Source organism: Thunnus thynnus, chromosome 11 (genome assembly GCF_963924715.1).
Source record: "Thunnus thynnus chromosome 11, fThuThy2.1, whole genome shotgun sequence".
Lineage (NCBI taxonomy): Eukaryota > Metazoa > Chordata > Actinopteri > Scombriformes > Scombridae > Thunnus > Thunnus thynnus.
Genome location: NC_089527.1, coordinates 33024340 through 33052035, shown reverse-complemented (window position 1 = coordinate 33052035; position 27696 = coordinate 33024340). Strand labels below are relative to the sequence as shown.

Sequence of the window (27696 nt, the reverse complement as noted above, 5' to 3'; positions counted from 1 at the left end):
GTACAGAGCAGCTGGTTAACATTTTACTCACGTTGTATCTACGGAAAGATCTGCAACCATGTTTAAAATGCCTCGCTGTCTACGAAAGGTTAGTTTTACAAATGTTACACAGTTTCTGTACTTTCCACCTTGTTTATGTCAACTTGGAAGTCAGAAATAGTGCTATTTCTCTGACTTTCTTCAACAAGAGTTTTATAGATAGCAGGGTCTGTGAACACAGCTTATATCTGCTATGAAGACACATGATTTTTCTTTCAATTAACAATTAATTTGCTACATTTTTCTTTATCCTGAACAGAAAAATCAAGTGTCAGTTGTGGAAGATGAGAGCCAGCTGTGCTCCATCTCTAGTGCAAGGTAAGAAAAGTTCACCTGCACACAGTGAACTGAGTGAGCAGAAAAATAGAAACACCTGTACCATGAGATGCAGACTGTAGTGATGTTGTAGTGGACTACAGTATATTGAAAGGTGTTTCTGATATTTAGTCAACTTCTCTTAAATGTATGGAGTCAGAAACTTCCATCATGATGTACTCCAACACATCAACACTAACTACAGCCTCCAGAGTGAGCACAGAGTTGAATCATCAGGATTTATTACAAGTGTTACAGGGTTTCTACTTTTTCTATATTTGTAATGGTCCCCTGCGTCACACACTAACTTGTCATTTGCTTACAAAGACTTGACTTGCACTTAAAACCAGCTCTGGTTTACACCTGCTACTAACAATTATCTTCATTATGAATGATTTTTTCTATGAATCTATTCATTCTAGTCTACAAGTTCCAAGTTGACATCTACAAATGTCAAAAGATATTCAGTAAACAAGGACATAAACCAGAGAAAGGCAGCAAATCCTCACATTTATGAAGCTGGAACCAGGAAATGTTTGAGATTTTTGCTTCATAAATGACTCAAAGTTGAATAAATGAGTCAAATGACACTATTCTGTTATTTGCTGTATTGACTATGGAGAGTGATCAGTCCATTCAATCAATGCTGTCAAATGATTGTAAACATGAGTTGATGGTGAAAAGTCAAAGTGTGTTTGTGTTTTATCAGCAGTCAGAAGTCCTCTGTGGAGAAGCCACCAGGAAGGACTCCTTGGCTGCACAGACTGTTCGGTCGACCTGTGGTATGTTTGACAGGAAGTGCTTCACATTCACCTGATTTGAGCAGTTTGTAAACTCTCTATTTGGTATTTAGCCACAAAAGATGTCAGACGTACTTTATTCTTATGATAGTTTTTGTTGTCACGTCAGAAGAGCGAAAGGGAAAGAGAGGAAAGGGGACAGCGCTCCGGCCACCAACAGAGGTAAAAACATCATTCCTCCTCCCACTAGCAGAGCTGACAGTGTCTGTACTAAGAGTCAGGAAATGATTTATCCACAGTTCAAACTAAGACAGCAGTAGATTAACCAGCTGTGTTTGTCAGCAGAGTCACCTCCTCAGACGCTCCAGCCAACCAACAACCAGAGAAGAAGACTCGCTGGAGGTGCCGAGTCTTCGACTGCTGCAGAGTAAGTTTCACTGCTTCACATCAATCACACAGTCACCAGTCTGGACTAGTAAAGGATTCAAAAGTGTGTCTCTGTGTTACTGAACTGTGAGAGTCTTTGTTTCCTCCAACAGAGAAATCGACGAGTCGCTCCGGCTGCCGACGACCAGGGAGACGACGGAGAGCAGAGAATCCCTCAGAAACCTCAGAGGAGGTAACGAGACTCTTTTCACATCACTGACAGTGTTTGTCAGGAAGAAAGAAAGTCAAGCAAAAACAAAGTCTGCTACAGAATTACAGCCCGTCTCTCCCTCCATGTTGCAGCCCTGTCAAAGCTACAGATGGGACTCTCACTGCTGATGAGGTTGATGAGGTGGTGGAGTTTGATGCTCTCACCGAGGAAGAGGAGGAAGCTGTGACGAAGACAGAGAAGAAAGCAGCCAACAGAAAACATGAGCTGCACAGACTCACATCTTTCCTCCTCTCTGGGTATCGGACACTGACCAACCAGGACTCGTCCTCCAACAGGTCACTTTCACATGTTCATAGTTCACATTCAAAAGCACAAAAATATCAAAAGCTGCCATCTGATGTCTGAACAGATTTGTTGACTTATTCTTTGATCAGATAGTTCCTGATTGTAATCAACATTTTCTCACTTTTTCACATGAAAAGCTCTTCAGACAACATCTGGTCTCTTTAGTGTGGCAGTACTGCAGCATCAGCATCAGCTCTGTCAACACATGTGTGATCGTTACATCACTTTTACATGAAAACATTGACTGTATGTTTATGTGTGTGTTTCTCTCTTCTTGTAGTGCCAAAACACATCACGTCCGTCATGGTGATGTCATGACCTCCCAGAGACTCAGAGGTCAGCAGGTCGACTGGTTTGGGTGAGTAAATCTGTTTCACAACACAAATATTTAACAGAAGGTTTGTTGTTGCTCTGTCACATGTCTAAACTAACAAATGGATCTGTAACAGAACATAAATCCATCAAAGCAAAGTGAAATCTAACTAGTGAGAGAAAAGCAGCTGCAGTTAGTGATGTTGATGTGTGTGCTGACAAGTTGTGTTTGTGTGTCAGCTTTCCCAATCCAGCTCAGATCTGCTATATGAACTCCAGCCTTCAGAGCCTGTTCACGCTGAAGGACTTCATCACAGACATCATGTGCCAGGTGGAGGTGTGGGGTTCAGTGTCTCAAGCTGAACTGATCAGGTACAGCAGCCACACACACACACACACACACACACACACTGAACTGAAATAACAGCAGAAGCTCTCCTCTCTTATTTTTTCTTCACCCTCTGCAGAAGACTCATGAACATCGCGTTGCTTCACCGCTCCGTCGACGTCCGTGACAAACTCCAGGCCCTCTTTATGTTCAAGAGCGCCCTCTCTGTCCAGGCTCAGGAGTTCCAGGATTTCAACCAGAAAGTGAGTCAGCTGCTTTGATTGTTTCTGTTGTTTCACCTCCTCCTGATAGTTCCTCCTCTGTGCATCAAACCCTGTGTGTGTCTCTGTGTGTTCAGGATGCTCATGAGTTGCTGACAACTCTCCTGGATCAGATGAGGAGTTTGTCGCCAGCGCTGCAGGAAGCAGCTGCCCGCGTGGGAAGAAGCTACAGGTGCCCCGTTGAAGACCACTTTGAGTTCCAGATGAAGAACACAAGGATCTGCAAGAGGTAAAAGAACACAGAGAAACACATCACACACAATCACAGCTCAACACACTTGTCTCTTCATACAGCTTTTTTATGTATATATGCCATATGTCATATCACATATCTTCAGTGAAACAGCAAAACACCTTTCTCCCATTTTCCTTCTTTTCCCCATAAATACAAAACATTGTCAAAAGTTTCCACATTAAGTCTTAATGTTAAATCAGGATGCCACAGAGATTTTGAACCTTCTTTAACCTTCCAGCTGTGCTACTAAATCCCTACAACAGGACGCCTCATCATGACCTCTGCAGCTGTAATTTTATGTTCTGTCCCTTGAATGTGCAGGTGTGGAGCCCGGACTACCAGAGAAGAGGACTTCAACAACCTGTCTCTGGACCTGGTGCCTGGAGCTTCAGTCCAGCAGATGCTCCAGGATTACCTGAAGGTAAGATCCACCTGTCCTCCTTCAGTGACATCATCCTTGCTGTTTTATTATGCAGTATGTCACTGACAGCATGTTGTCTCTGTTGTTCAGGAGACAGACTTGGACTTCAGGTGTGACTGCGGTGGCAACACATCTGGCCAGCAGTCCACCAAGTGAGTGACATCACATCCAACTGTGGTCCACTGACCTTAAAGGACCTGCTGAACTACACACACACACACACTTTACTTCTCCTTCATCTCCTGGTTCTCATGTCTTTTCTTCTTCTTGTGTTTACTTCCTGTCTACAGGGTGCTGATGCTTCATGTGAAACGTTTCAGCTTCACTCCGTTCCTGCAGCTGGAGAAGCTTCGATACCCAGTGGAGCTGTTCAGAGAGCTGCTGGTGACCTCCAGCCAGGTAAGAAACAACTCACCTGAGTCCAAATACAAAGTAAACATGTGGTCTGTGTGTACTGGTGTTTTATATGTGTGTGTTGTTGACTGTGTTCCTCCTCAGGCTGATGGTTGGTACAGTCTGGTGAGCGTCATCAGCCATTTAGGCTCTGGAGGGGAACAAGGTAAGATGATGACACGCTGACGTCACACTGTCACCTTCTGTGGTTCATCTATCAGCTTCTCAGACTCATTATTTGAACATTTTTGTTAAACCATTTTTTGAACTGAAATGAATCATACACAAGTCAGCTGTAGAGATCAGTTGACCTTCATAACCTGTGCAAGTTAAGACACCTGATCTAACAGTGACTCCTCTCCTGTTAGGACACTACATAAGTGACGGAGTGCACCCAGATGTGGAGCTGGATGACCTCGCTGACCGCTGGCTCATTTATAATGATTCAGAGGTCACAGAGACAAAGGGGGCCTCTGTCTGTGAGCGGCGGCAGCGAGATGCCTACATCCTTTTCTACCAAAGACGGGTAAGATGACAAAAGTGTCTCTTCCTGAAGTCAAAGTGACTCTGATGTTGTTTGATTTGAACTGTTTCTCCAGACAGTGAGCCCACACACACGTTGTTGTTCACAGGGATTGTCTAATCCACCCACTCTGTATGACTGCAAGTGTTTTTCTCTGTTCTCAGATGTAGAGCAGTGTGGAGATGGGGGACTGTGTGGCACTCTCCTGAAGATGATGCAGTGGAGGTGAGCGACCACGGGAACTGGACATCACAGGTAAGTGTGTTCCTCTCTTTTGTCTTTCTGCAGGTGGTGAAGGAGAAGATGGAGGTTCAGGTCGGACCAGCAGCTCGTATCGTGGTCTGAAGCAGTAGGAAGACCCCCAGCCCTCAGGAGGAGGGGCTTCTTCCAGAGAGCCTGGTTCCTCCCGAGGTTTCTCCACGTTAGAGGGAGTTTTTCCTCGCCACTGTCGCCACACAACTCGTCTCCTACATACATCATTCTAATGCGGCTCTGGATTGGACTGTTACTGTCAGACATGGAGATGAGTTGCTCTGAATCAACGTGGCTTGCTCTCTGGGAACGACCACCTGTAAATAAAAAGAAATAAATAAATAACTTGAGAATTAAGAAGGATTTGATCCTGCTCTTTATTTGTGTATTTTACTCTCAGTGTTATTGAGTCTTTATGCTTGAAATGGACCTCAGTGATCAAGAAGTCTCATCATTGTCCACAACAGCAAACACTGAGTGTTACGTTCAATAAGTATAGAAACAAAGAAAGAGAAGACAGATCTTAAATAGATGTTCATACTGTTGAATTGTTTTGCCTAATATGTTTTGAAGGAAATGTAATTGCTGGTTTATATTTGTTGACATTTTTTCCTTCCTGTCCACAAAGTGTTAGACTCTTGTAGAGGAGACAGACAACTAACCATCATGTCAAATCAATTCAATTCATATTTATACTGAATTATTGCCCAAAGACAGAGATGCATCACATGTGAGGATGGAGGAGTTTAATTCACCAAAGCAGACGTCCTGGCTCACTCCAGCCTCATTTTGAGGAGACAACAGTTACTCACCAGGTGCATCGTCTCAACTGTCAAACGTGTAAAATAAGTCATAGTTTTAAAAGGAAAACACCTGATAACTGCTACTCTGATACTGATTATGGATCTACAGCTGTCAGGCCTATAGAATGAGACTGATTAAAATCTGTTTATTACCAACAGAACAGAATGGACGTGAGGGAGAAACCAGCTATAAAGCCTCATTAGTTTGTGAGAGAGCACAGGTAAAGTATAAGTGATGTCCTGTCCAGGCTCAGCTGATATTATGGCAGTAATAACAACAGCAGGACTGTAGCTGTATACGTTTCCTCAATGAACCAAGATGCACTTGGAATGGAAAGTTAGAAAAAGCTTTTTGGTTTATGAAGAAATCATAAAGAATGTTACAGTGTTTTAATGATTCATTTATGACTCAAATTCTACACACATAATATTTTTATTTTATGAGTAAATATGATGATGTAAGAGCTTCACAGCTTATATGATTCATCTACAGTATTATAATCATACAATATTATTTTGGAAATCAAATCTGGCTCCAACAATTCAAGACTGGAAATCTACAGTGGGACACTGTTCAAAGATATTCAGTATCAGGCAGTTCCTGAAAGTCTACGGTCAGATTATGGAAGCGCTTTGTCTATTAGGACACAGTAAACTCGGCAGCCACACATTTCTCTGTTCTGTATTTCTCTGTTTTGTGTCTTCAGGCTAGGCTAACCCATTGTTGCTAACTTTGGAGCTAACCTCCTTGACTTTTCCAGCATTCTGGGAGACAACAGACGTGACTTTTTAGCATTTATTAACTGACACACTGTAGTCTGTACTGTACATTTACTGCCAGACTGACAACTTACTACTAACCTTTTCCTCTGCTCCGCTTGCATCCACCGTCACTTCTCTGCCCCTCGCTCTTTCCCACTCGCTACGCAAATACACTACGCAATGACGTATTCCTCAACGGCGTTACGCTACCAGTAGTTTCCCAGGCAACGACAGATAATATCAAATATTAAAAAATACTTTTTTGGCCTGGTTCTCGTTGTGTCATTATGGAGAAACACAGACTCAGTAAACGTTCAGTAAATGTTGAGTACAGTCAGACCCAGCAGTCTCCATTAGGTTGGGCGAGTTCAAACTTGTGAAAACGGGGGTGTATTCAAAACACCCCCGTTTTCACAGGTAATTTGTTAGTCTGTTCCTCCCGCCGCAGGACATAATGGATTAATCCTGGAAAGCTATTGATGTAGCACTTTTCTCCTTATGAAAATAACACGGAGATTATTCGACCAATGAGAATTTAGTCAGACGAGAGCATATCGACCAACTAATCGACCAGTCGACCAGCAGACTACAGCCCTATTGTCTATATTGTTTGTTTGTTTCTGCTTGTGTTTTTGCAGTGATGTGGAGGATGTTTGTGTTGGTAAATAATAAAACACAATACTAACATTGCAGTAAAGCTGTTTTCACAGGACAGTCCAGCCCAGCTGTTCCTTTTACTGTCCCGTCAGATCAGCTGATCAGTCAATAAAGACATTCCAATCAAAAGTGTTTTGCCATCTGGAAAAAAACTTCCTCACACAAGAAGCAATACTCCAAACAGCATTGACACTGAGGGAGGAGAGGAGGCGAGTTTGCTGGAGGACAAAGATTCAAACATCATGATTAGAAGGCATGTGGTGCCGTTTACCCAATGTGAAGGACAGAAGATGTTATCTACTACTGGAAAACTGTAAAGAGGATGTTGAAGAATCAGACTGGTGGGCAGAAGTAAAGGTGCTATTTATATTCAAAAATATTAATAAGAGAGAGGCAAAAATAAACTCATAATAAAACAGTGTAAGTGGGTTTACAAAGAAGACAGGAAAAGATGGATGTACAGTACATTCTGCAGAACACATGGAGGAAATGAAGTCTGACAGCAGGAAGAGCATGAAGGGAGGAGAGCAAGGAACTAACTCAGCTTAATCTTGCTCACCTACTACTGAGGGAAACAAAGTGCATAATGTGCTTAGAAAGCAAAGACAGCGTGTGTAGAGGAAAGTGGGAATAAGTCGGAACAGATGAGATCAAAGCAGGAAGCAGAAAGGTAGAGATTTAGAGGGATATACTGTAGAAGGGGAGAGAGGACAGACAGACAGACAGACAGAGGTTGGGAGAGGTGACTGAAAAAGGGGGATAATGAGGACAAAGATGGGGATGGAGGAAGAGAAAAAGAGGGATGAGGTGACTCAGAGAGAGAGAGAGGTTTCAATAACATTTACTGTTCAGTTTTCATGACAAGCATGAAAGTCTTAAAGCTCTCGTATCTTTCTCTCCTTATCTGTCACTTTGTTCACTCTGTCTTAAAATGAGTTGTAAATAATAAATAAATCAATGAATAAAAGGGGTTTTCTTTTGTCTACATGTAAAGTACAACTGGCCACTCATATTCTCACCATCTGAGCTTTGTATCCTCATAGATTTGGTTTTAGGGCAAAATTACTCAGCGCTCTCATTGACCTCATTTCTAGCAGCAGCAGGCAGCTGTTTTCAGCAAACACGCTCTGATAAACCCACTGTACACTACCTGCTAAGGCTGAACCAGTAATGGTAGTCATAGTCGTACAGTCCCATGAGGTACAGCAACACATGGAGACAAACTGACAATAGATGCCAAGAAACATGAAGTAACACACACAGTAGAGAAGCTAGAAACAGACAGGAAATCATCATTGCTTAAATTGCATAAATTTAGTGTGGATGTCAGAATCAGTTAAAACAAACAGTGAGTTCACAAACATCTTCTGTGTACCTGCTCCCTTATTTTGCATGGTGATTACAGCTAATCACACAATACACTTTGTTTTATTTAAATGCGTCTTAGACCTTCACTTGCTTGTTTGCTGCATAATATTCGTGTTCTGTCTTAAAGTACTCATGACAAAAACAACAGTTTGAAAAAATATATTGACGTGCAAATTAATCTCACAAAAAAAAGGTTGATTAAAGGTTGCAGTAATAGTAACAGAATTTAATATATAGATTCATATGCATGGACACGAATTTTCTACTTTTTTCCTGACACTCAGCATGACTTTCAAACTAATGTATTTCAATTGGAAGCTGTTTTGTTTTTTCTCATTTGTTATTATTTTTTTAACTATAACTGCTACATTATTCAACATTTAATCACAAGATATTATCCTTGTTTTTACTTCTTTATTTTAATTCTATCAGGACAGTCATTGGTCTGTGTCAGTCTTGTGGGCGGGCCGTTGTAGGCACCAGATTGGCTCAGCCTGCCAGATAGGCGGGGTCCTGTGTTCACAGATGATGTCACACATGATGATTGGTTGTACGTCGGGATGCCGTATGTTCGCGCCCGAGACTAGTACTTAAATGAGCAAATTTTGATTGTGTGATTGTTTGTTTAGAGAAAGAGAAAATAAAATGTAAAGCAAAACTTTACATGTAATTATTTCATACACACACACACACACACACATATATATATATATATACATACACATATACACACACAGATATACATATATACATATATATATCAGTGGCGGGGTCCATTTTATATGCCAATAAAACAATTTGCTTTCAAAAACAAAAACCCCTGAGTGGTGAAAAGGCTGCTTCTTTAAAGACATTTAGCATATACATGTTGTTTCTAAACAAAGAAGTGCTCATTTTAGCCGTGGAGTGGTTCAGATCTGTCATTTTACCAACAAAGTGAAATTCAAATTTATAGTATTGTTCTATTGTGACAACAGATTTATGTTCTCATCAAAAAGAGACAACAAATCACATGATTCACACGTGTTTCTTGTGTATTTTCTTAGTATACAGAAATATATAAAGTAGCACAAAGCTTATAATGTGATACAGGAACAGATCAGTGCTGAACACTAAAACATTCACAGATCTAAAAGTGTAGGTTCACATCAGAAAGTGTGTGTGAACGACATACAAAATAAAGTCTACAAAGCTGACATGTTAACACTAGGAGTGCAACGGATCACAAAACTCACGGTTCCGATCGTATCACGGATATGAGTCACGGATCGGATCATTTTTAGGATCAGCGGAAAAAGGGGGGAGACTAATAAAATATATAAAATACTCAATGCTGATACCTTCCTCTTTTAAACACTGTAGTGAATGAAACAGCCTCTGTCCACATCATCAAAACTTGATGATAACTTAGAAACATGAACACACGTCTTGTCCTGCAGCTTGTTGAACGAGCCACCAGACAAACATTCACCGCTAACGTCAGTTAGCAGCTAGATGCTAATTAGCTGCTCAGCTGCAGCACATTAAACAGGTAAACATAACTGCAAATGTCACTTCAACCCGTTAGATGCTGGTTTGATCGTTGCTCTTCAAATTCTCTGTTAGCGACACGCTGTCTGTCCATGACTTGTACTTACAGCAGTTTGTTTACTTTGTCTTAAATGAGACATTAAATTTTGCAATTAATCCGCAGTTCATATGCCTGCCGAACCTAGGGGGCGATCCTACGGATCACGGATCAACTACGATCCATTACGTTACACCACTAGTTGACACTTGTTATTCTAGTTACTTTAAGCTTATTACTCAATATACGACTCAGTTTAAAAACCAACTAAAAAAACTGTCAGAAGCAAGCAGCCAGACCTCCTGCACACTAACGTTAATCATGCAACATCAACAGGTGACTGAACAACCACTCAATTAAAAACCAATGAATGAGTGAGTCCAGACAGCTCACTGTAACTTCAACAAGCAAACTAACGTTACCCACAACACATTATATGATCTCTGCTGCATTCTTGTTGAGGAGATAAATTCACAAAACAGCCACAGAGACATTTAACCATCAAAGATGAAATTAGCAACCAAAGAGACAGAGAGAGAGAAGCTGTATCTAACTCACGTTATCTGATGTCTTCTTTCTTTCATGGAGATGAAGTATTCATGTCATAACGTCCATTTGTGGCTGTTGGTCATCTTGTTTGTTAGTTAACAGAACTTTGTGGCTGCTAGTTAACCAGTCTGATATCATTATCAACAATGACAAACAAGCTAACTCTCCTGGTTGTTTCTCCGGTTGCTTCTCTCTCCAGCCTCCCCGGCAGCGTCCTGCTGCTGTGCTGCACAGTCCAGATAATTTCTCCTGTTAGATTAACAACAGTCGTTAACAGTCCTTCCATGGATGTATAAAGAGTCCTTCAGGCTGTTACAACAAGCCAGCCGTTGCATTGGCTAACGCAAGGAGCTATCTACTGCTGCTACTCTGCTTTACAGTGGAGAGAATTGAAGATGAAATCTGGAAACTATCATTGGACCAACTCGATGTCAATATTGCATTCTGGTTGTTGATTGGTTAGGGAGGACGTCCTCCCTTGGAACGTCATTTTACGTGTCGAGGCCAATCATAGATTAGCATGAAAAAAAATGAAGTACATTAAATATATGTAGGAGATCCCGCCCTGCGTCCCCCCAACAAGAGAGAATATATATATACATATATATACATACTATTTATTAGAGCAAATATCAATGCCAATATTTACATACATCTTTCTATAGATACAGATATTTTGATTATACAATATTTTTAATGTTGACTTTTTAATATGTCTAATATATTTCATGTGGCCCCCGTTCTTCATTCTTATGAAAGTTGCTCAGTGGCGCATGAAGCCAAGAAAGTTCGACTTCCGTGTATAAAATTACCCGGATCTTCCGGGATCATTCATTGGGCCCATAGAGCAAGAGCACTAGTGGCTTTCGTCGGCCGAGCTGGCTACTTCCGGTTTAGGCCTCCGACTAACTTGAATGGGGATAAAACATTTCAATTGTGCGGCTCTTTTGGGCTTTCGAAATGTGATCGGACCGAATGAATCAAATTCTGATAATGAGAAGAGTCATTTCGCGGGGGTTGTGATGCTAAAAAAATGTATCCGCTGATTTATGAACGTCTCTTCCCAATGTTAGTCTATGTGAAGATAGCCTCACTCTCACAACATCAAATGCTTTGAGTACAGGAAAACAACCATACTCATGCCCAAAGCTTTTGGGAATACAAGCAGATTACATAAATCTGATGCTAAGTGGGGCTGATTACCTGTCACCCCGCTGCTATTTCTTTGATTGTTTTTGCTGAGTAACTTGTCATCATTCGTGTAGTTAGCAGTTAGCAGAAGTTGCATTTCTCTTGGAAAGTAAGTGCCTTCATGAACAAAGAAGATTATCTTCTAGAACACAAATTTGTCTGCCTTTAAAGAAAAGTGTGAGATTGAACGCCTCGGTACCCACCAGCTGTGGAACATTGTTATAAACCAAACTGCAGGCAAAAATAATCACATATTTAGTGTGGAGTGATTCTCCAGGAAGAAATGAAATTTTTGCAGCAGCGCTCACAATTTTGCAGCGGTGGTGTGCTGCTACTGAATGAATACAGGGGAAACACTGAAAATGGAGAGAAGATTAGTTTGAAACATTTGCCAGTAATGTCATAATTTACAATGATTATGTTCTGAAGGGTTGTCAGGGTTAATGTCTCCACTGATAATAAAAGAATAACAGTATTGTAATGCCCACAGTGCTCAAAGCAGACACACAGGAATCTACAACTGTGTATTCAGATTTGCAAGTGTATCAAGATTTGTGACCTGAAGACCTGTAATGTTTTAACCTGGCTAGAAACTGCTAGCAGACTATTGTTACAGTGTTTCCCCCACCAGAATTTCAGCCATAAGTAAACTTCAATGTTATGTATAAAATACAGTGAAAACCACTTATAGTGATCACGTCTGTCCAGGTCAAATTGATCACTATAAGCAGATGATTATTATAACCGATTTTTTCCCCTTTATTTCTCATGCAGATTACCATCTAATTGATATTTGTATATTTATTACATGAATATAAAGTAATAAAACAGGCAGCTTCACTATTTACTGAATTTTATTGACTGTTTCAAAATACAGTACAGATGTTTCAAACGCTTATTGTTTTGCTGCTGCATCTCGTTGGCTTGTTTTTGGCAGTTTGTCATAAGCATCAAGGAGACTACGTTTTTCATTGAGAGATTTTCCCGTCATGATTTATATGTGCACGCAACACCAACCTCATGTAACCAGCCTGAAGCAGATGGGTTGTGCGTTTGGGCTGCGGGGGTTGGGAATCAACTTTTGGAGAAATGCAACATGTAACGCTGCGGTGGCCAATCACAGCCGGCGATCAGACTGCTCTGAACTGTAACCCTGCCATGATGGAGGACTAAAACATTACTAGTAAGAGGAGGGGGACATTTCTCTTTGTTTGATAATGTTAAAAGTAAAGTTAGGCTTTGCTGACGGCTTCCTGACTCATTTAAAAAAAGACAAGAGAAAGAGAGAGAGAGAGAGCAGTGGTGGCGAGAAAGCCAGTGAATGAGACACAACCCTGTGTAGGTGCACCACAATCCCTGATAATGATGTTGCAGCTGCTAATTGCATATCATAGCTGTATCATGGGAGTAAGGTAAAAAAAAAAAGTTACTGTAGTTGTTTTTTTTCCCATGTTTTCATGTGTCAAGACCCAAAATGAACACTGTAAGCAGACTACTAGGAATGATTCTGTCCTGAGCTTTTTGATCCATATAAGCGGTTGATCACTGTAACCGTGATCACTATAAGCTGTTTCCACTGTATTCTGTTTGTGGCTAACATTATTGCAATGGATATGGGTGAACTCATCTGTATTTTATTGCTGGGGCTTTGCTAGAATCTACACTGTTACTGTAAACAAATGTAGCTTATATGCTGTAACATTAGAGTCAGCAGAAAAATACAGTATTTGTATGTTTGCCTACATGTTAACATGGCAGAGAATTGAATACTGGTTGATGAATAAGCTATTAAAATTACATACTTTATCATTACATTATATTATTTTAAGATCTTTAATAAGGACGGTCAGCCTGCCAGCGTGAGCCTGTGAGCCTCAGCTCAGGGTGAAGAAAACCTTAAGTCTCAAACAAATTGTCACACATATTTGCAAATCTCATGCATGACAAGAGTCTATCAAAAGTCACATGTATGAAAACAGCCAATTGAGTGGTGTTCCCGAGTTGTAACTTTCCAGCTCTTGGAGCAAAATACTTTGACTTTTCAGTCATTAATAAAAAGACACGTTGAGTTTTCTGTTACCATCTACTTTTGGACTAAAAGAACCTTTTTGTGCATTTTGTAATAACTTCATCTCACAATTTACACATAGTACAAAAGCAGGAATTTAAATGAATAAAATCAATTTGAGATATCAGCCCTAGTGTACACATTTACAGATTTATCTACACATTCACAAATCTTAATACAACCTGATAGATTTCCTTTGAATGATGTAATACTGCATAATACTGCAGGCTGCTCCATGTTAGGGTGTATACTGTACCATTTTCATTGTCTTTAGAACCTCTGATTGATTCATAGACAGAAGCATCACCTGTGAGCAAAAAGTGAAAATCAAGCTGAGATCAAATGAATCATTTTAATTGCATGATACCAGTCAAATATCACCTTTTTAACAAAATCCTCAAATTTGATTATTTATTCATTTGATTTTAAAATAGTGTGTATAAATGCAAATACAGGGAATCTTAAATGTTTCAGAGCCTTTACTGTCTTTATAGACTGTAATAGAAATGTTAGAGTTAGAGTTCACAAATGAATCAGGATTAGTTTGAAGACTGTCCGTGGAGAAGAGAGCAGTATACGTTATGTTGAGTCTCATTCAGGTTGACCATGTGATTTGCAGCAGAGTCCTGATTGGTGCTCTCAGACTGGATCGGCCTAAAACATTTAGTAAATACAATGAATTTAATAAGACACATTGAAGGCACTGCTGTTATGTTCAAAATGAGAGAAGAGAGTTTTATACCAACCTGATAAAGTGTGAATCTGTGAAAAAGATATTTATTGTTTGATTTATTTTATAAATTATTTTTCAGCTATTCCACATGATGACATCAGAAGACATCTTTGTATTTGAATAATTAAAACATAAAACATTTAACATCAGAAGGAAAAAGTCTCACCTTTGGATGGTCTGTAGCGATACAACAGGAGCAGTAGAATAATAAGAATAATTCCACAAACCAGCCCAACAATTAGTGGTATAAGAGATGAAGAGCTTTCAGGCCTGGACACTGCTGTAATAGATAATAAACAATATTCATCATTCTTTTACATTTGTATTTTTATAGATAACAGATTTTTTATTTTATGTTTAATAATTGAACGGCCCTCATGTAAAGTATAAGACAAGTTGATCCAATATGTGAAATCAGATTAAACTAATGCTGTTTCAAATGATGTTTCTAAGTTCTCTAATTCTAAGTATTTGACCACATTTCTTTCTAAGACAGCAACACAGTCTAGAAGACAGAAAATGCATGAATTGTTTTAATCCTACTCACCCTTAACTGACATCCAACTCTGTCTTGATTCTTTTCCTGAGTATTTACACTTGTAGAAGCCTTCGTCTGACTTTGACACTGCAGAGATATTCAGCTCCCCTCTGGTATCAGCCAAGAGTAAGAGAATCTCCCTCAGTCACAGGATGCACAGGGCTCACCAGGATAATATCTGCATCTGTAAAACAGTCAAAGAATATGAAGTTTCAGTCAAAGAGCAGCTGCTGACCTTTAGAACAAGGTGACATAAAACCATGAGAATAGATCACACATATGCCTTTATTTTCCTCCAACTAATTTGTCACGGATTCACCGTCTTTGTGACTATTCATATTGTTCACCCTCCTGATCTCTAACTCTCCTGTCATTGCAGATCCTGCCACACCCATCTGCCCTGCAATCACCTCATTCCCCTCACCTGAGTTTCCCCACCCATCTCCTCACCTGGATCCCATTTGGCTCATCAGTCATTCCCTATATATACTGGTCCATATTCACATGCCCCTTGCCAGATTGTCTAGTGTGTTTACCTAGCCTTCCAGCATTTCTATACCTACCTGTTTGCTTGCCTGTTACCTGGTCTTGAGATTTGCCTAGGTCCCTTGGAGTTGTCTGCCTGGTTTGTGACCCTGCTTGTTTTTTTGGACTGATTAAAGTTCATTGGACTCTGCTCCTGTCTCTGATATCGTGGTTTTGGGTTCTGAGTCGTTACATAATTTATCTCACAGAATCAGTGTAGCAGAACAAAGAGCCAACATTTCAGCTTCATTACATACATGTCTTGTAACTGTAAATATACTAGCTATGGCTAGTTAGGTCTATTGCTAACAGGTACATATGAATGAAACAGTGGATGGTTATTGATATAAAATCACCTCTGACTAAATCAGCATGGTCATTTTATCATCAAGAATAAAGAAAGGTCTTGCTGCACACCAAAAAAGCTGTGGACCAAACATCTTGGATCTGTAAAATATTCATTTCCAGTTGTTTAAATAAATATAAAGAGGCTTTAATTTGGTCCACAGATGAGTTTTTGGTGTAAAGCAAGTTCTTTTGTAGTTTATTCTTTTGCATTACCTGTGTTTGACAAGAACACGACTAAATTATAATGTTGTGCAGAAGACATCTGATTTTCTAATTGACTTGATGGTATTTCTTTATGATAATCTCACTGAATAATATTTTAATGAGCTTTTAGGTTTTTGTTAAAGAAACAATAATATAACATAATTTTTCTATCGAAACGTTAGGAATATAACTTGACTGTCTACACAGGAAGTGTAGTTAGTGACAGCATGTTGAAAATAATTTAAATAAGATGAAAATCAAATCAAATGGAATGTAAACATACTCTGTGTAGTGATGTTGACTGCATTGCTGAACTCTCCTGATCCAGACTCACACCAGCACACTGTATCACCCTGCTGATAAGTGTAGGTGTTGCATGTGGATCCAGTCATTGACCTCCAGTTAGAACAGTATGACCAGTAGTGGTTCTCAGGAAACCTCCTCACTCTCCACCCAGTAAAGTTTCCTTCACAGCTCAGTGAGACAAAGTCAAAGGTGAAGTGTTGCACTCTGTCAGGACTCACTTTGAGAGTCACTGCTGAATGAACATCTGAAAAACAACATGGAATGAGGAGCAAACCAAGTACAGAGATATTACATTTCAAAAGATCACAATGCAAATAATCCTCTTTTTTGTATTTCTAATACTTTTTATTGTTGAGAATAAAAACTTTTTATTTTTGATTATCATTTCTATCTTGAAAACTTGCTACCAAGATAACTACAACAACTGTTCACTGTGAAGCTGTAAACAACCTATGTTTACCTGCCACCTTTCAAACATACAGAGGATGTGTTCTTCAATCTAAATGATGCTTCATTGTCTTCATATAAAGTACTAGTCAAAAGTTTGGATACACCTTCCCTTGAATGAGAAAGTGTGTCTAAACTTTTGACTGGTACTGTATAGTCAGTGTTTTTCTCTCATCTGTCTGAGTTTTCTCAGGTTTCCAGCTGTTTCTGTACTTTGTACATTTACCTGCTTTGTTGCCTGCTGACTTTTCTGGTTTTTCATTACTAGATTATGACTGTTTTGTATGTCTATATGTTGCTTGACCACTAGATAAAGTCTCTTTTAACCACACCTGTCCAGCCTGCTGTATCAGTAAAAGTAATGAGTACTGGCTGTAAGATGAGCTCAGGTATCCAAAGTAAAAGTACTCATTGCAAAGAGGAGCAGAGTTTGGTTTCCATGACAAATAAAATCCTAATATCTCAGGTTTTTGGTGCTGTAATGCTTTCAGATCAATTGAAGATGTAAAGAAGGAAATCCAGTCCTGTCCAGTATGTAGAATAATTCAATATCAACATTGTGTTTGGTGAGTGTGTTGAAAAACTGTCAATACCCAGATAATGACATCACAACTGCTTCTTGACAGAAGGAGACAAAAACAAACAAGCAAACTGACCTCCAGACCAAACAAACGCAGGTTTGCTGTATTGAGTGTAAAACACGGGGTCTCCTCTTCCAGCTCTACATATATATCCTGCTGTGTGAGTCGACCCATGAATGATGTAGGAATCGTGTTCAGTCCCATTGGTGCTACCACGTAGCAGCTCATAGCTATAGGAGTAGTCTGATAGTTTGGGAACAGTCTTATACCAGTAAAACCTCCATCCTGCAGATGGATGTTTGAACTCACAGTTCAGAGTTACTGAGTCTCCAGGACTCAGCCATGATGGAGACACAGTGAGGACAGACTCTGGTGCATCTGTTGGAAAGTGATTTTCTCAGTCTTCATTAATCATCTCAATTACTGTAAATGACTATATATTTCATATAAACAAAGCTATTACAACATTAGTTATTTAGCAGCAATATGATATCAGTGTTAAATATAATGGTTTTTAAGTGTGTCGTGAGAATTCAGCATTAAATTGGATTAAGAGGAAGTTGTAGTCACACTTACTGTTTTATTAATAATATGCCCACTAAATGATTTTATGTCCCAAATTCTTAAAAGCAGCTCCACACTCACCTGTTTACTACATTAGTTTCACAATTATAAGATATTATAATTATAAGAGGAATATTGCTCATACAGGCTGGTCCTGCACTTGACTTTCACAATCAATTATCACAATTATAAGATGATGGAAAAAAGACACTGTGGCAACCAGCACACATGTCACTACCCAAAGTAAGTGAGATCATTTGAACTGCATGTCGACCCGTAATCACCTCCAGTGTAATAATGAATGAAGTTGTAATGACTGTTGAAATTGACTGCACCTGCAGATGATCCTTTCTCCACATCAGAGTCATCAGTGTCCTCTGCTGGGTCATCACTCTGCCCTGTTAATGATGAGCGTTGAGATTATCAGATGAATGCATGAAGAGAAAACACATCTGTATGAAGTTAACAAACTCTTTAGTAAATATACAATTTGTCTCAAGGGTCAGCACAACATCTGGTCTCACTATATAAACATACAAATCTGCCCAGAAATGATAAATACCAAAATATAAATCGTTCTGAGGAATAAGCAATTCTGCATCTACTTTAGATACAAAAAGTGTGATTAAGAGTAATACAGTCAATGACAAATAAATGATAAATATTTATATATCATGTATAAATAAAATAATTGGTCACCTTCAGAGTGTCCGTAGAAGAGTGAAGTGAAACTTCATCAGACATAATCAAACTGAAGAAAGTCAAAATCATAATAAAGGCATTTAAAACTATATATAGTCTATATACAGTAAGTTAGTAAACAGGAAGGAAACAGATAAAATAAAAATCTCTATACAATGAAATGTAAAATAAAATAAGAAAATCATGACATTCAAAACCCACATACATAATAATACCTTAAATAATTTACATGCATTGTGCAAAAATAATTGCTTCAAAAAACAGTCCTTCAATCTAAACTGAGCCAAGTCACCAACCAACATCTGGCCTATAAAACAACCCTGTAGTTAAAAACCATAAGCGTGTTCTGTTCAAGCTCTCAGAGAAACTGCTTCAACCAGTGATACTCTGTAATTCTAACTGTTCAGCAACATGTTGTTTAATCTGTGACATGCAAACACAGAAAGTCAGTAATGTACTTACAGAATAATCCCAGCACACAGATCAAAGTGTACCTCATCCTCACATCCAGCACTGACACTCTGTCACTCAGCTGCTCTGAGTCTGACAAATGTTTCTACTTTGTTTTAATAATAATGCAGCAGAAAGACAAAGAGAGAAGTTACATTTCAGGTAAATATGAGATCAGAGTTTTTCTCCAACGTCTTCTAAGTTTAGCCTGCGTGTGCTTCCTTCCCTTTCACACAAAGCTCAGACAAGTTCAGTTGGTTTGACCGCAGAAAGTCACTGCTTATCAGCATGACACATTCACACCAGAGCTGATGTGTTAATACATGGAAAAGAAAAGATGTCTGATACTGGTCAGGATCATATTTTTTAGATGTAAGATATTTTGGGAAATAGTAGAAACAGAGTCAAGTGCAATGCATATGAATATAATATAGTAATTACAGAATGTTTTTTAACTGACTGTCTTTGAATACAACTATGACTGGTGGTGACATGAGGAAGTGAACAGTCAATATTTATTTCTCAGTCTTAAACATTTGAGCTTGTGAAAATCTGACATTAAAGTTCTCACTGTGTTTTGCATCTTGAACTCTCCCTATCACCTCAGTCTGCTATCTGCTGTCAATCAGGTGTGAAACATGTCATCTGGTTGACAGCATACATTTGACTTTCACTAAAGACTTTATTTCCTCATTTTCATCGGTCGGTCAAGAGTCTCCCCTGCAGGACTCCTGCTCTGTAGGCATTGAGTGGAGCCTTTGATGGCCGCTTTGATTGACAGGCCGGGCACACAGTACACATCAAATAACAAATCACCACATCAAACAGTGAATGTGGCAGCAATAAATAATGAAGGCCCACATCAAATAATCAAATTGTGACATCTAGTGGTGAAAGCTACACACATAAAACAGGATGGAGATGAATCTAGTTTGTGTGGAGGTTCATTTTCTATATTTAATGACTAATCTACCTCTGTATTCATTATCTGATGGGTTACTATTCATTGTTTGACCTTTCTATTCATAACAGTTAGCATTATCATTAACAATGTGCATTTGTTGTTTGATGTTTGTCTTTTCATTATTAGATATGGATCAGTAGTGCACCACTCTCCTCTCTACTTCCTCAACTCTCTCTGGCGTCTGCCCTCTGATCAGCTCATATTAGACATGTGGACTCACACCTTTGGTAGTGTGTAATTACATGACAACACTAGTTTACTCAATTATATAAATATATAAAGTATATATGATGTAAATATAAAAAGCATTTAGAAACACCACTGACTGCTTGTTGCTGAAAACAGTTTATTGATATAATAGCAAAAGTTACATGTAATAGTTGATAGCAGTTCATTACATATACACAAGTAATTGTTGACGTTGGAGCTTTTTCATCTACTGAAAAATATGCTGACTTTAAAGCAGCAGTACCACCTGGGTAATGTCCTTTAAACATTTCAAACTGATACCTCCTGCTGCTTTTTGAAATAACCTGCAATCAAAGTTTTTCAAATAAAGTGACAAAATAAGTGTAAAAATAAGAACATAACAATAATACAGTGCATAAATACTAAATGAGAATAAACCTCAGTAGTCTTGTGCTTTCTGATAAAATAGAGAGTATTAAATCCACATGATGTCATTATTTGATATCATCTGCTATTAAATTAACTATACAAAACATTGATCATGGCTGATGTTTGGATAGCAGAGTTGCACACAATGGTTATATAAAATGCTGTTAACCATATTTATTTGGCCTTGTCCATACAGCTGTCTTTACTGACCTGAACAGCAGATTATTGTGGCTTTTACAGAATTTAGTAAACATACTGATACTGAATATACATACTGATGTATAAATACTGTTCTTCAGCACTGCATACACACATAATGTAAAATAAACATACATTTCGATCTTCAATGAAAAAATAATAATTACAAACACCTACAATTTTACAAGCACTCAGCAGAAGGAAATACTTTACTTCCAGTCGCTCGGCTCAGTGTTGTTATGTGGGGATTTTAATGCCAGAACTGGCAAGGAGATTGATTTTATTGATACAGATAACAATAATCATTTAGATATATCTCCTCTATACCACCCCCCTGTTACAATACAAAGACATAGCTATGATAGTATAGTGAATAAGAGTGGAAAAGACATTTCACTAATGTGCAAAGCCCTGGGATTATACATTGTGGAAAAAAATGAATTCAACCAAATATGAAGATACCATTGCAATACAGAATGGCAATAGTTGGAAAAACTATTTCTCAAATTTATATCAAAATCCAGAACACACTGGTTTAAACACACATCAGATGTCCACAATTGACTAATTGAAATCTGAAAAATGCTCTGGACAGTCCAATCACAATAAAAGAGCTACAGGAGAAACTGGCTGATCTTAAAAATGGAAAGGCTTGTGGTTTTGATTGTATCAGGACAGAAATGTTGAAACACAGTAGTAGCAAACTTAAATGGCTGTTCTAAAAAGATTTACAATCTAAATCCCAATAATTATAGAGGTGTCTGTGTAAATTCTAATTTGTGGAAACTATTTTGTAGCATTCAAGAATACTGTCCTACCTGATCGAAAGCAACATACTAAGTAAATCCCAAATTGGCTTTATACCCAAACATAGAACAACAGATCACATATTTACTCTCCATACTCTAATCCAAAAACATGTACATCAAAAACATAAAGGAAAAATGTATGCTTGCTTTGTTGATTTCAGGAAAGCTTTTGATTTGATTTGGCACAATGTTCTTTTCTACCAGTTGCTCTGAAATGGCATTGGAGGCAAAGTATATGACTTAATTAAATGCAAGTACTCAGAAAATGAGTGTGCTGTAAAAATTGGACAAAAAAAGACCTGAATTTTTCAAACAGTGCGGCGGGGTCCATCAAGGTTGCAATCAGTGGAGGCTGGTCCATAGAGGCAGAGGAGATTGATCCTCCTCTATTTTTTGAGAGGCAAGAGGGAGATCAAAATATAAAAAAGAATATTTGGTTGAAATAAACCATTACAAATCTCAGTATTATTCATAAAATATTTTTTGTCCTTTGGAAAAAATGCATTATTGAAATTCTGTTTACAGCGACACCTGCAGGGCGGGAGGAGAAAGAGCAGTGTGTGTGAAGTGGTGGTGGGGGGCAGTGAGGGATAGTGAGAGGGAGTGGGGGACAGAGGAGGACGGGTGGCTGCTGACCTCCTCTGGGCGGAATCTGTTACACTGGATGTAATGTATTTCATTTTTTTTCATGCTAATCTGTGATTGGCCAAGACACGTAAAATGACGCTCCAACGGAGGACGTCCTCCCTAAGCAATCAACAACCAGAATGCAATATTGACATCGAGTTGGTCCAATGATAGTTTCCAGATTTCATCTTCAATTCTCTCCACTGTAAGGCAGAGTAGCAGCAGTAGATAGCTCCTTGCGTTAGCCAATGCAACAGCTGGCTTGTTGTAACAGCCTGAAGGACTCTTTATACATCCATGGAAGGACTGTTAACGACTGTTGTTAATCTAACGGGAGAAATTATCTGGGCTGTGCAGCGCAGCAGCAGGACGCTGCCGGGGAGGCTGGAGAGAGAAGCAACCGGAGAAACAACCAGGAGAGTTAGCTTGTTTGTCATTGTTGATAATGATATCAGACTGGTTAACTAGCAGCCATAAAGTTCTGTTAACTAACAAACAAGATGACCAACAGCCACAAAGTTGTTGAAGTTACAGTGAGCTGTCTGGACTCACTCATTCATCTATGATTGGCCTCGACACGTAAAATGACGCTTCAAGGGAGGACGTCCTCCCTAACCAATCAACAACCAGAATGCAATATTGACATCGAGTTGGTCCAATGATAGTTTCCAGATTTCATCTTCAATTCTCTCCACTGTAAGGCAGAGTAGCAGCAGTAGATAGCTCCTTGCGTTAGCCAATGCAACAGCTGGCTTGTTGTAACAGCCTGAAGGACTCTTTATACATCCATGGAAGGACTGTTAACGACTGTTGTTAATCTAACGGGAGAAATTATCTGGGCTGTGCAGCGCAGCAGCAGGACGCTGCCGGGGAGGCTGGAGAGAGAAGCAACCGGAGAAACAACCAGGAGAGTTAGCTTGTTTGTCATTGTTGATAATGATATCAGACTGGTTAACTAGCAGCCATAAAGTTCTGTTAACTAACAAACAAGATGACCAACAGCCACAAAGTTGTTGAAGTTACAGTGAGCTGTCTGGACTCACTCATTCATCTATGATTGGCCTCGACACGTAAAATGACGCTTCAAGGGAGGACGTCCTCCCTAACCAATCAACAACCAGAATGCAATATTGACATCGAGTTGGTCCAATGATAGTTTCCAGATTTCATCTTCAATTCTCTCCACTGTAAGGCAGAGTAGCAGCAGTAGATAGCTCCTTGCGTTAGCCAATGCAACAGCTGGCTTGTTGTAACAGCCTGAAGGACTCTTTATACATCCATGGAAGGACTGTTAACAACTGTTGTTAATCTAACGGGAGAAATTATCTGGACTGGGCAGCACAGCAGCAGCAGCAGGACACCGCTGGGGAGGCTGGAGAGAGAAGCAACCAGGGGAGTTAGCTTGTTTGTCATTGTTGATAATTATATCAGACTGGTTAAGCAGCAGCCATAAAGTTCTGTTAACTAACAAACAAGATGACCAACAGCCACAAATGGACGTTATGACATGAATACTTCATCTCCATGAAAGAAAGAAGACGTCAGATAACGTGAGTCAGATACAGCTTCTCTCTCTCTCTGTCTCTTTGGTCGCTAATTTCATCTCTGATGGTTAAATGTCTCTGTGGCTGTTTTGTGAATTTATCTCCTCAACAAGAATGCAGCAGAGATCATAATGTGTTGTGGGTAACGTTAGTTTGCTTGTTGAAGTTACAGTGAGCTGTCTGGACTCACTCATTCATTGGTTTTTAATTGAGTTGTTGTTCAGTCACCTGTTGATGTTGCATGATTAATGTTAGTGTGCAGGAGGTCTGGCTGCTTGCTTCTGACAGTTTCTTTAGTTCGTTTTTAAGATGAGTCGTATATTGAGTGGTGTAATGGATCGTAGTTGATCCGTGACCCCCCCCTCCCACTGTTCGGCAGATATATGAACTGCGGATTAATTGCAAAATTTAATGTCTCATTTAAGACAAAGTAAACAAACTGCTGTAAGTACAAGTCATGGACAGACAGCGTGTCGCTAACAGAGAATTTGAAGAGCAACGATCAAACCAGCATCTAACGGGTTGAAGTGACATTTGCAGTTATGTTTACCTGTTTAATGTGCTGCAGCTGAGCAGCTAATTAGCATCTAGCTGCTAACTGACGTTAGCGGTGAATGTTTGTTTGGTGGCTCGTTCAACAAGCTGCAGGACAAGACGTGTGTTCATGTTTCTAAGTTATCATCAAGTCTTGATGATGTGGACAGAAGCTGTTTCATTCACTACCGTGTTTAAAAGAGGAAGGTATCAGCATTGAGTATTTTATATATTTCATTTTATTGAAACAGTGGACATCTTAAATATTGTTTTCATTCAAGATCATGGGCAAAAGTTCCTTGCTGTTTCTGGCTGTAAGTGTGTTACAGAATAAATAGAAAACAAAGTTTTATTAGTCTCCCCCCTTTTTTTCGCTGATCCTAAAAATGATCCGATCCGTGACTCAAATCCGTGATACGATCCGAACCGTGAGTTTTGTGATCCGTTGCACTCCTAGTGTTAACATGTCAGCTTTGTAGACTATATTTTGTATGTCGTTCACACACACTTTCTGATGTGAACCTACACTTTTAGATCTGTGAATGTTTTTAGTGTTCAGCACTGATCTGTTCCTGTATCACATTATAAGCTTTGTGCTACTTTATATATTTCTGTATATTAAGAAAATACACAAGAAACACGTGTAAATCATGTGATATGTTGTTTGTTGTTGTCACCAAAGAATGATAGACTACTATAAATTTGAATTTCACTTTGTTGGTAAAATGACAGATCTGAACCACTCCACGGCTAAAATGAGCACTTCTTTGCTTTAGAAACAACATGTATATGCTAAATGTCTTTAAAGAAGCAGCCTTTTCACCACTCAGGGGTTTTTGTTTTTGAAAGCAAATTGTTTTATTGGCATATAAAATGGACCCCACCCCTCTGATTTCATCAGGTGGGACAATAATATAGTTTGATGCAGTTTGTTGTAAGATTCCATGTTGGTTTTCCTCCTGTCCTCCCCAATGTTTTGAGTCACCAGCCACCACTGATAAGAAAAAGAAAAAGACAGAGATTACTGGACAGAACTAACAAAATCCCAGAACAAAATAGAAACATACGTAACCCTAAACAGAGAATACACTGTGGCAACCTACCTGACCACAGTGTCTGACAGAAAACTGAGAAAAACACTGAGTAAGCACAGACTGAGTGAACACAACGTGGCAGTGGAAGAAGGCCGACACAGACAGACCTGCTGCCCAGAGAGGAGAGGTTGTCTTCTTACTGTGAAACAGAGAGCAGCACTTCTTAACTCACTGCAACCAATATCAAAGTATTACAGACCAATATTTTGCAAAAATAATCAAAATATTCCCAGAGTTCCTTTATCTAAGTGAGTGGGAGAGACTTCCAGTCCTGCTGGGAGAGAGGGAGGACTGTTGTAGACTGGCAGCAAGATATGTAGCAGCCTGTCATGAGCTCCACAGCTCTGTCAGAGCCCTGACCCACATGGAGAATCATTCATGCTTATTCATCAATCATTCATTTGTTGTATGTTTATATCTGATGTTACTCTTACCTACCTTCCATAGCCCCTCTTGTATTGTTATTGTTTATTGTTTTTTATTTTGTTTATTGTTTATTTATTTGTTTGCTATGATTGTATAGTTTGTGTAAATGTGCTTTGGCAATGTAGTATTGTATGCAGCCATGCCAATAAAGAGAGAGAGAGAGAGAGAGAGAGAGAGAGGCAGTGGTCGAGCAAGGAGAGCGATCGGTAGTGAGAACAAAGCTGCTGAATGAGAGAAATAAAACATTATATTCTGATTATTTCACGGCAATTATGTTTTACAGCACAAATCAATAACCATCAAAGACTCAACAGATGATTTACTGTACGCTCTTAGTTTCAGTTTCATTTTCCTCCTCTGCATTTCTCCTTTTCATTCATTCATTACATCCAAGTAAAGCAGCAGTAAATACAAAGAACAACAATAAATCTGTGTTGGCATTTTAAATCTGATTCTTGCAGATAATGACGTGTATCAAATGATGTTTTTAGTGTGTTTGGGCATCAAGCCTCCACCAGAAAACACTGACACAAATAAAATTTGGGATGTTGCTTTATATAAAAAAAAATCCTCAAATTTTTAAATACATTTCTAAAATGTGTTTTACTTTTCACTGTTCAACATTCTATACCTGACTGTAAGCCCTTAATAACTAGTAATGAAGCTTCAAAGAAAAGGATTATTTATTCATGTATTTTTGCTGTGAATCAGGGTCATTACAGTCCACTGGAACTGCAGGGAATCCAAACTGCTGCCACCTTCATGATGAAGTGAGATACAAACTTTGGAGGTGAGTATTTGAGAATATTCTATATTTTTTATTGTCAACAAATCCCATGAAATCTAAAGACTTATAAATCTGATTCCTCTGTGCCATAGAAATGTATAGAAAGCTCCATTGTTGCCCAAAAACTATTCAAAATACATCAATGAGCCACACTGTTGCATCATCCACACTCACATACAAGAAAATATATCCATGATGTAGTAAGTGATGTGACTTTGTTTTAGGCTTAAACATTAGCATGTAGGACCTGTATCTTGATCTCAAAACATCAGGCACCAGGGAGAGAGACAAGAGGAAATAACATCATAAAAATAGAAATGTTAGAAGCTGATACTAGTGTGAGAAGCACAATAGGAGCACTGCCACCAACCTGGGTTGGGACCCAAAGTTTAAGAAACACTGCACCAGTGTAAACAGATGAATGAAAATATATATGAATCCACTGTAGAAAATAGTGACTTTTTATCCGTCTGTCTATCTAAAGACTACAGTGCCCAGCTGAGAGGACTTTACTGAACCTTGTTTGAAACTGTAATTTGTGAGCTGTTTTCAAAGACTTGAATCTTCAGTAGGAGACTTTCTGAGACAGAAAGTATGGAGAGATGGATGAACACACTATTGGTTTTGGTCTTTTAATGGGATTTGTTGACAGTAAAGAGAACATAAAACAGTGCCAGCCTTTTAAAGAACACACTAACCAACAGTGACTGATCTCAGCCATCAGCTCAGGATCAGATATTATTAGTGATCTATGATAATAATTGACAGTAAATACATTCTATTAAGTTCATTTACATATATATTCATTTATAAATTCAGGTTTGTCTGCTTGTTGAACATTTGTTGACACTTTGCTTATGCTTTGTGAGGCAGTCAAGACTAAAATACTGTATCTACTGTTAGTAGCAATGACTATATATGATTTTAATCATGTAGACTGTCTGTATTCT

The 27696-nt window shown here is 38.9% G+C and overlaps 1 protein-coding gene and 1 pseudogene across 3 annotated transcripts; one reads left to right on the top strand and one right to left on the bottom strand.

Moving 5' to 3' along the window:
- Positions 1-5145, top strand: LOC137193231 (ubiquitin carboxyl-terminal hydrolase 46-like). Of its 3 annotated transcripts, none has more exons than XM_067604526.1 (17): positions 1-88; positions 299-357; positions 1064-1136; positions 1267-1316; positions 1440-1521; positions 1634-1713; positions 1824-2027; positions 2318-2395; positions 2590-2721; positions 2817-2940; positions 3036-3187; positions 3515-3614; positions 3705-3724; positions 3935-4013; positions 4113-4173; positions 4376-4533; positions 4695-5145. In XM_067604526.1, exons 1-17 carry the CDS (start codon positions 59-61, stop codon positions 4698-4700), a joined length of 1488 nt encoding a protein of 495 aa, XP_067460627.1. In that variant the 5' UTR covers positions 1-58; the 3' UTR covers positions 4701-5145. The 3 variants fall into 3 exon arrangements, with proteins under 3 accessions (XP_067460627.1, XP_067460626.1, XP_067460625.1); XM_067604525.1 differs by having other exon boundaries at positions 1264-1316; XM_067604524.1 differs by having other exon boundaries at positions 1246-1316.
- On the bottom strand, positions 4780-25978 carry LOC137192066 (uncharacterized; annotated as a pseudogene).
- Positions 25979-27696: the final 1718 nt, after the last annotated feature.

Excerpts from the sequence above, each read along its gene's own strand:
- LOC137193231 (XM_067604524.1), top strand. The coding sequence starts at position 59 with ATGTTTAAAATGCCTCGCTGTCTACGAAAG. Across the intron at positions 3,725-3,934 it reads GAGACAGACTTGGACTTCAG|CTTCACTCCGTTCCTGCAGC; the intron begins GTGTGACTGCGG and ends GAAACGTTTCAG. Across the intron at positions 4,174-4,375 it reads AGGCTCTGGAGGGGAACAAG|GACACTACATAAGTGACGGA; the intron begins GTAAGATGATGA and ends CTCTCCTGTTAG.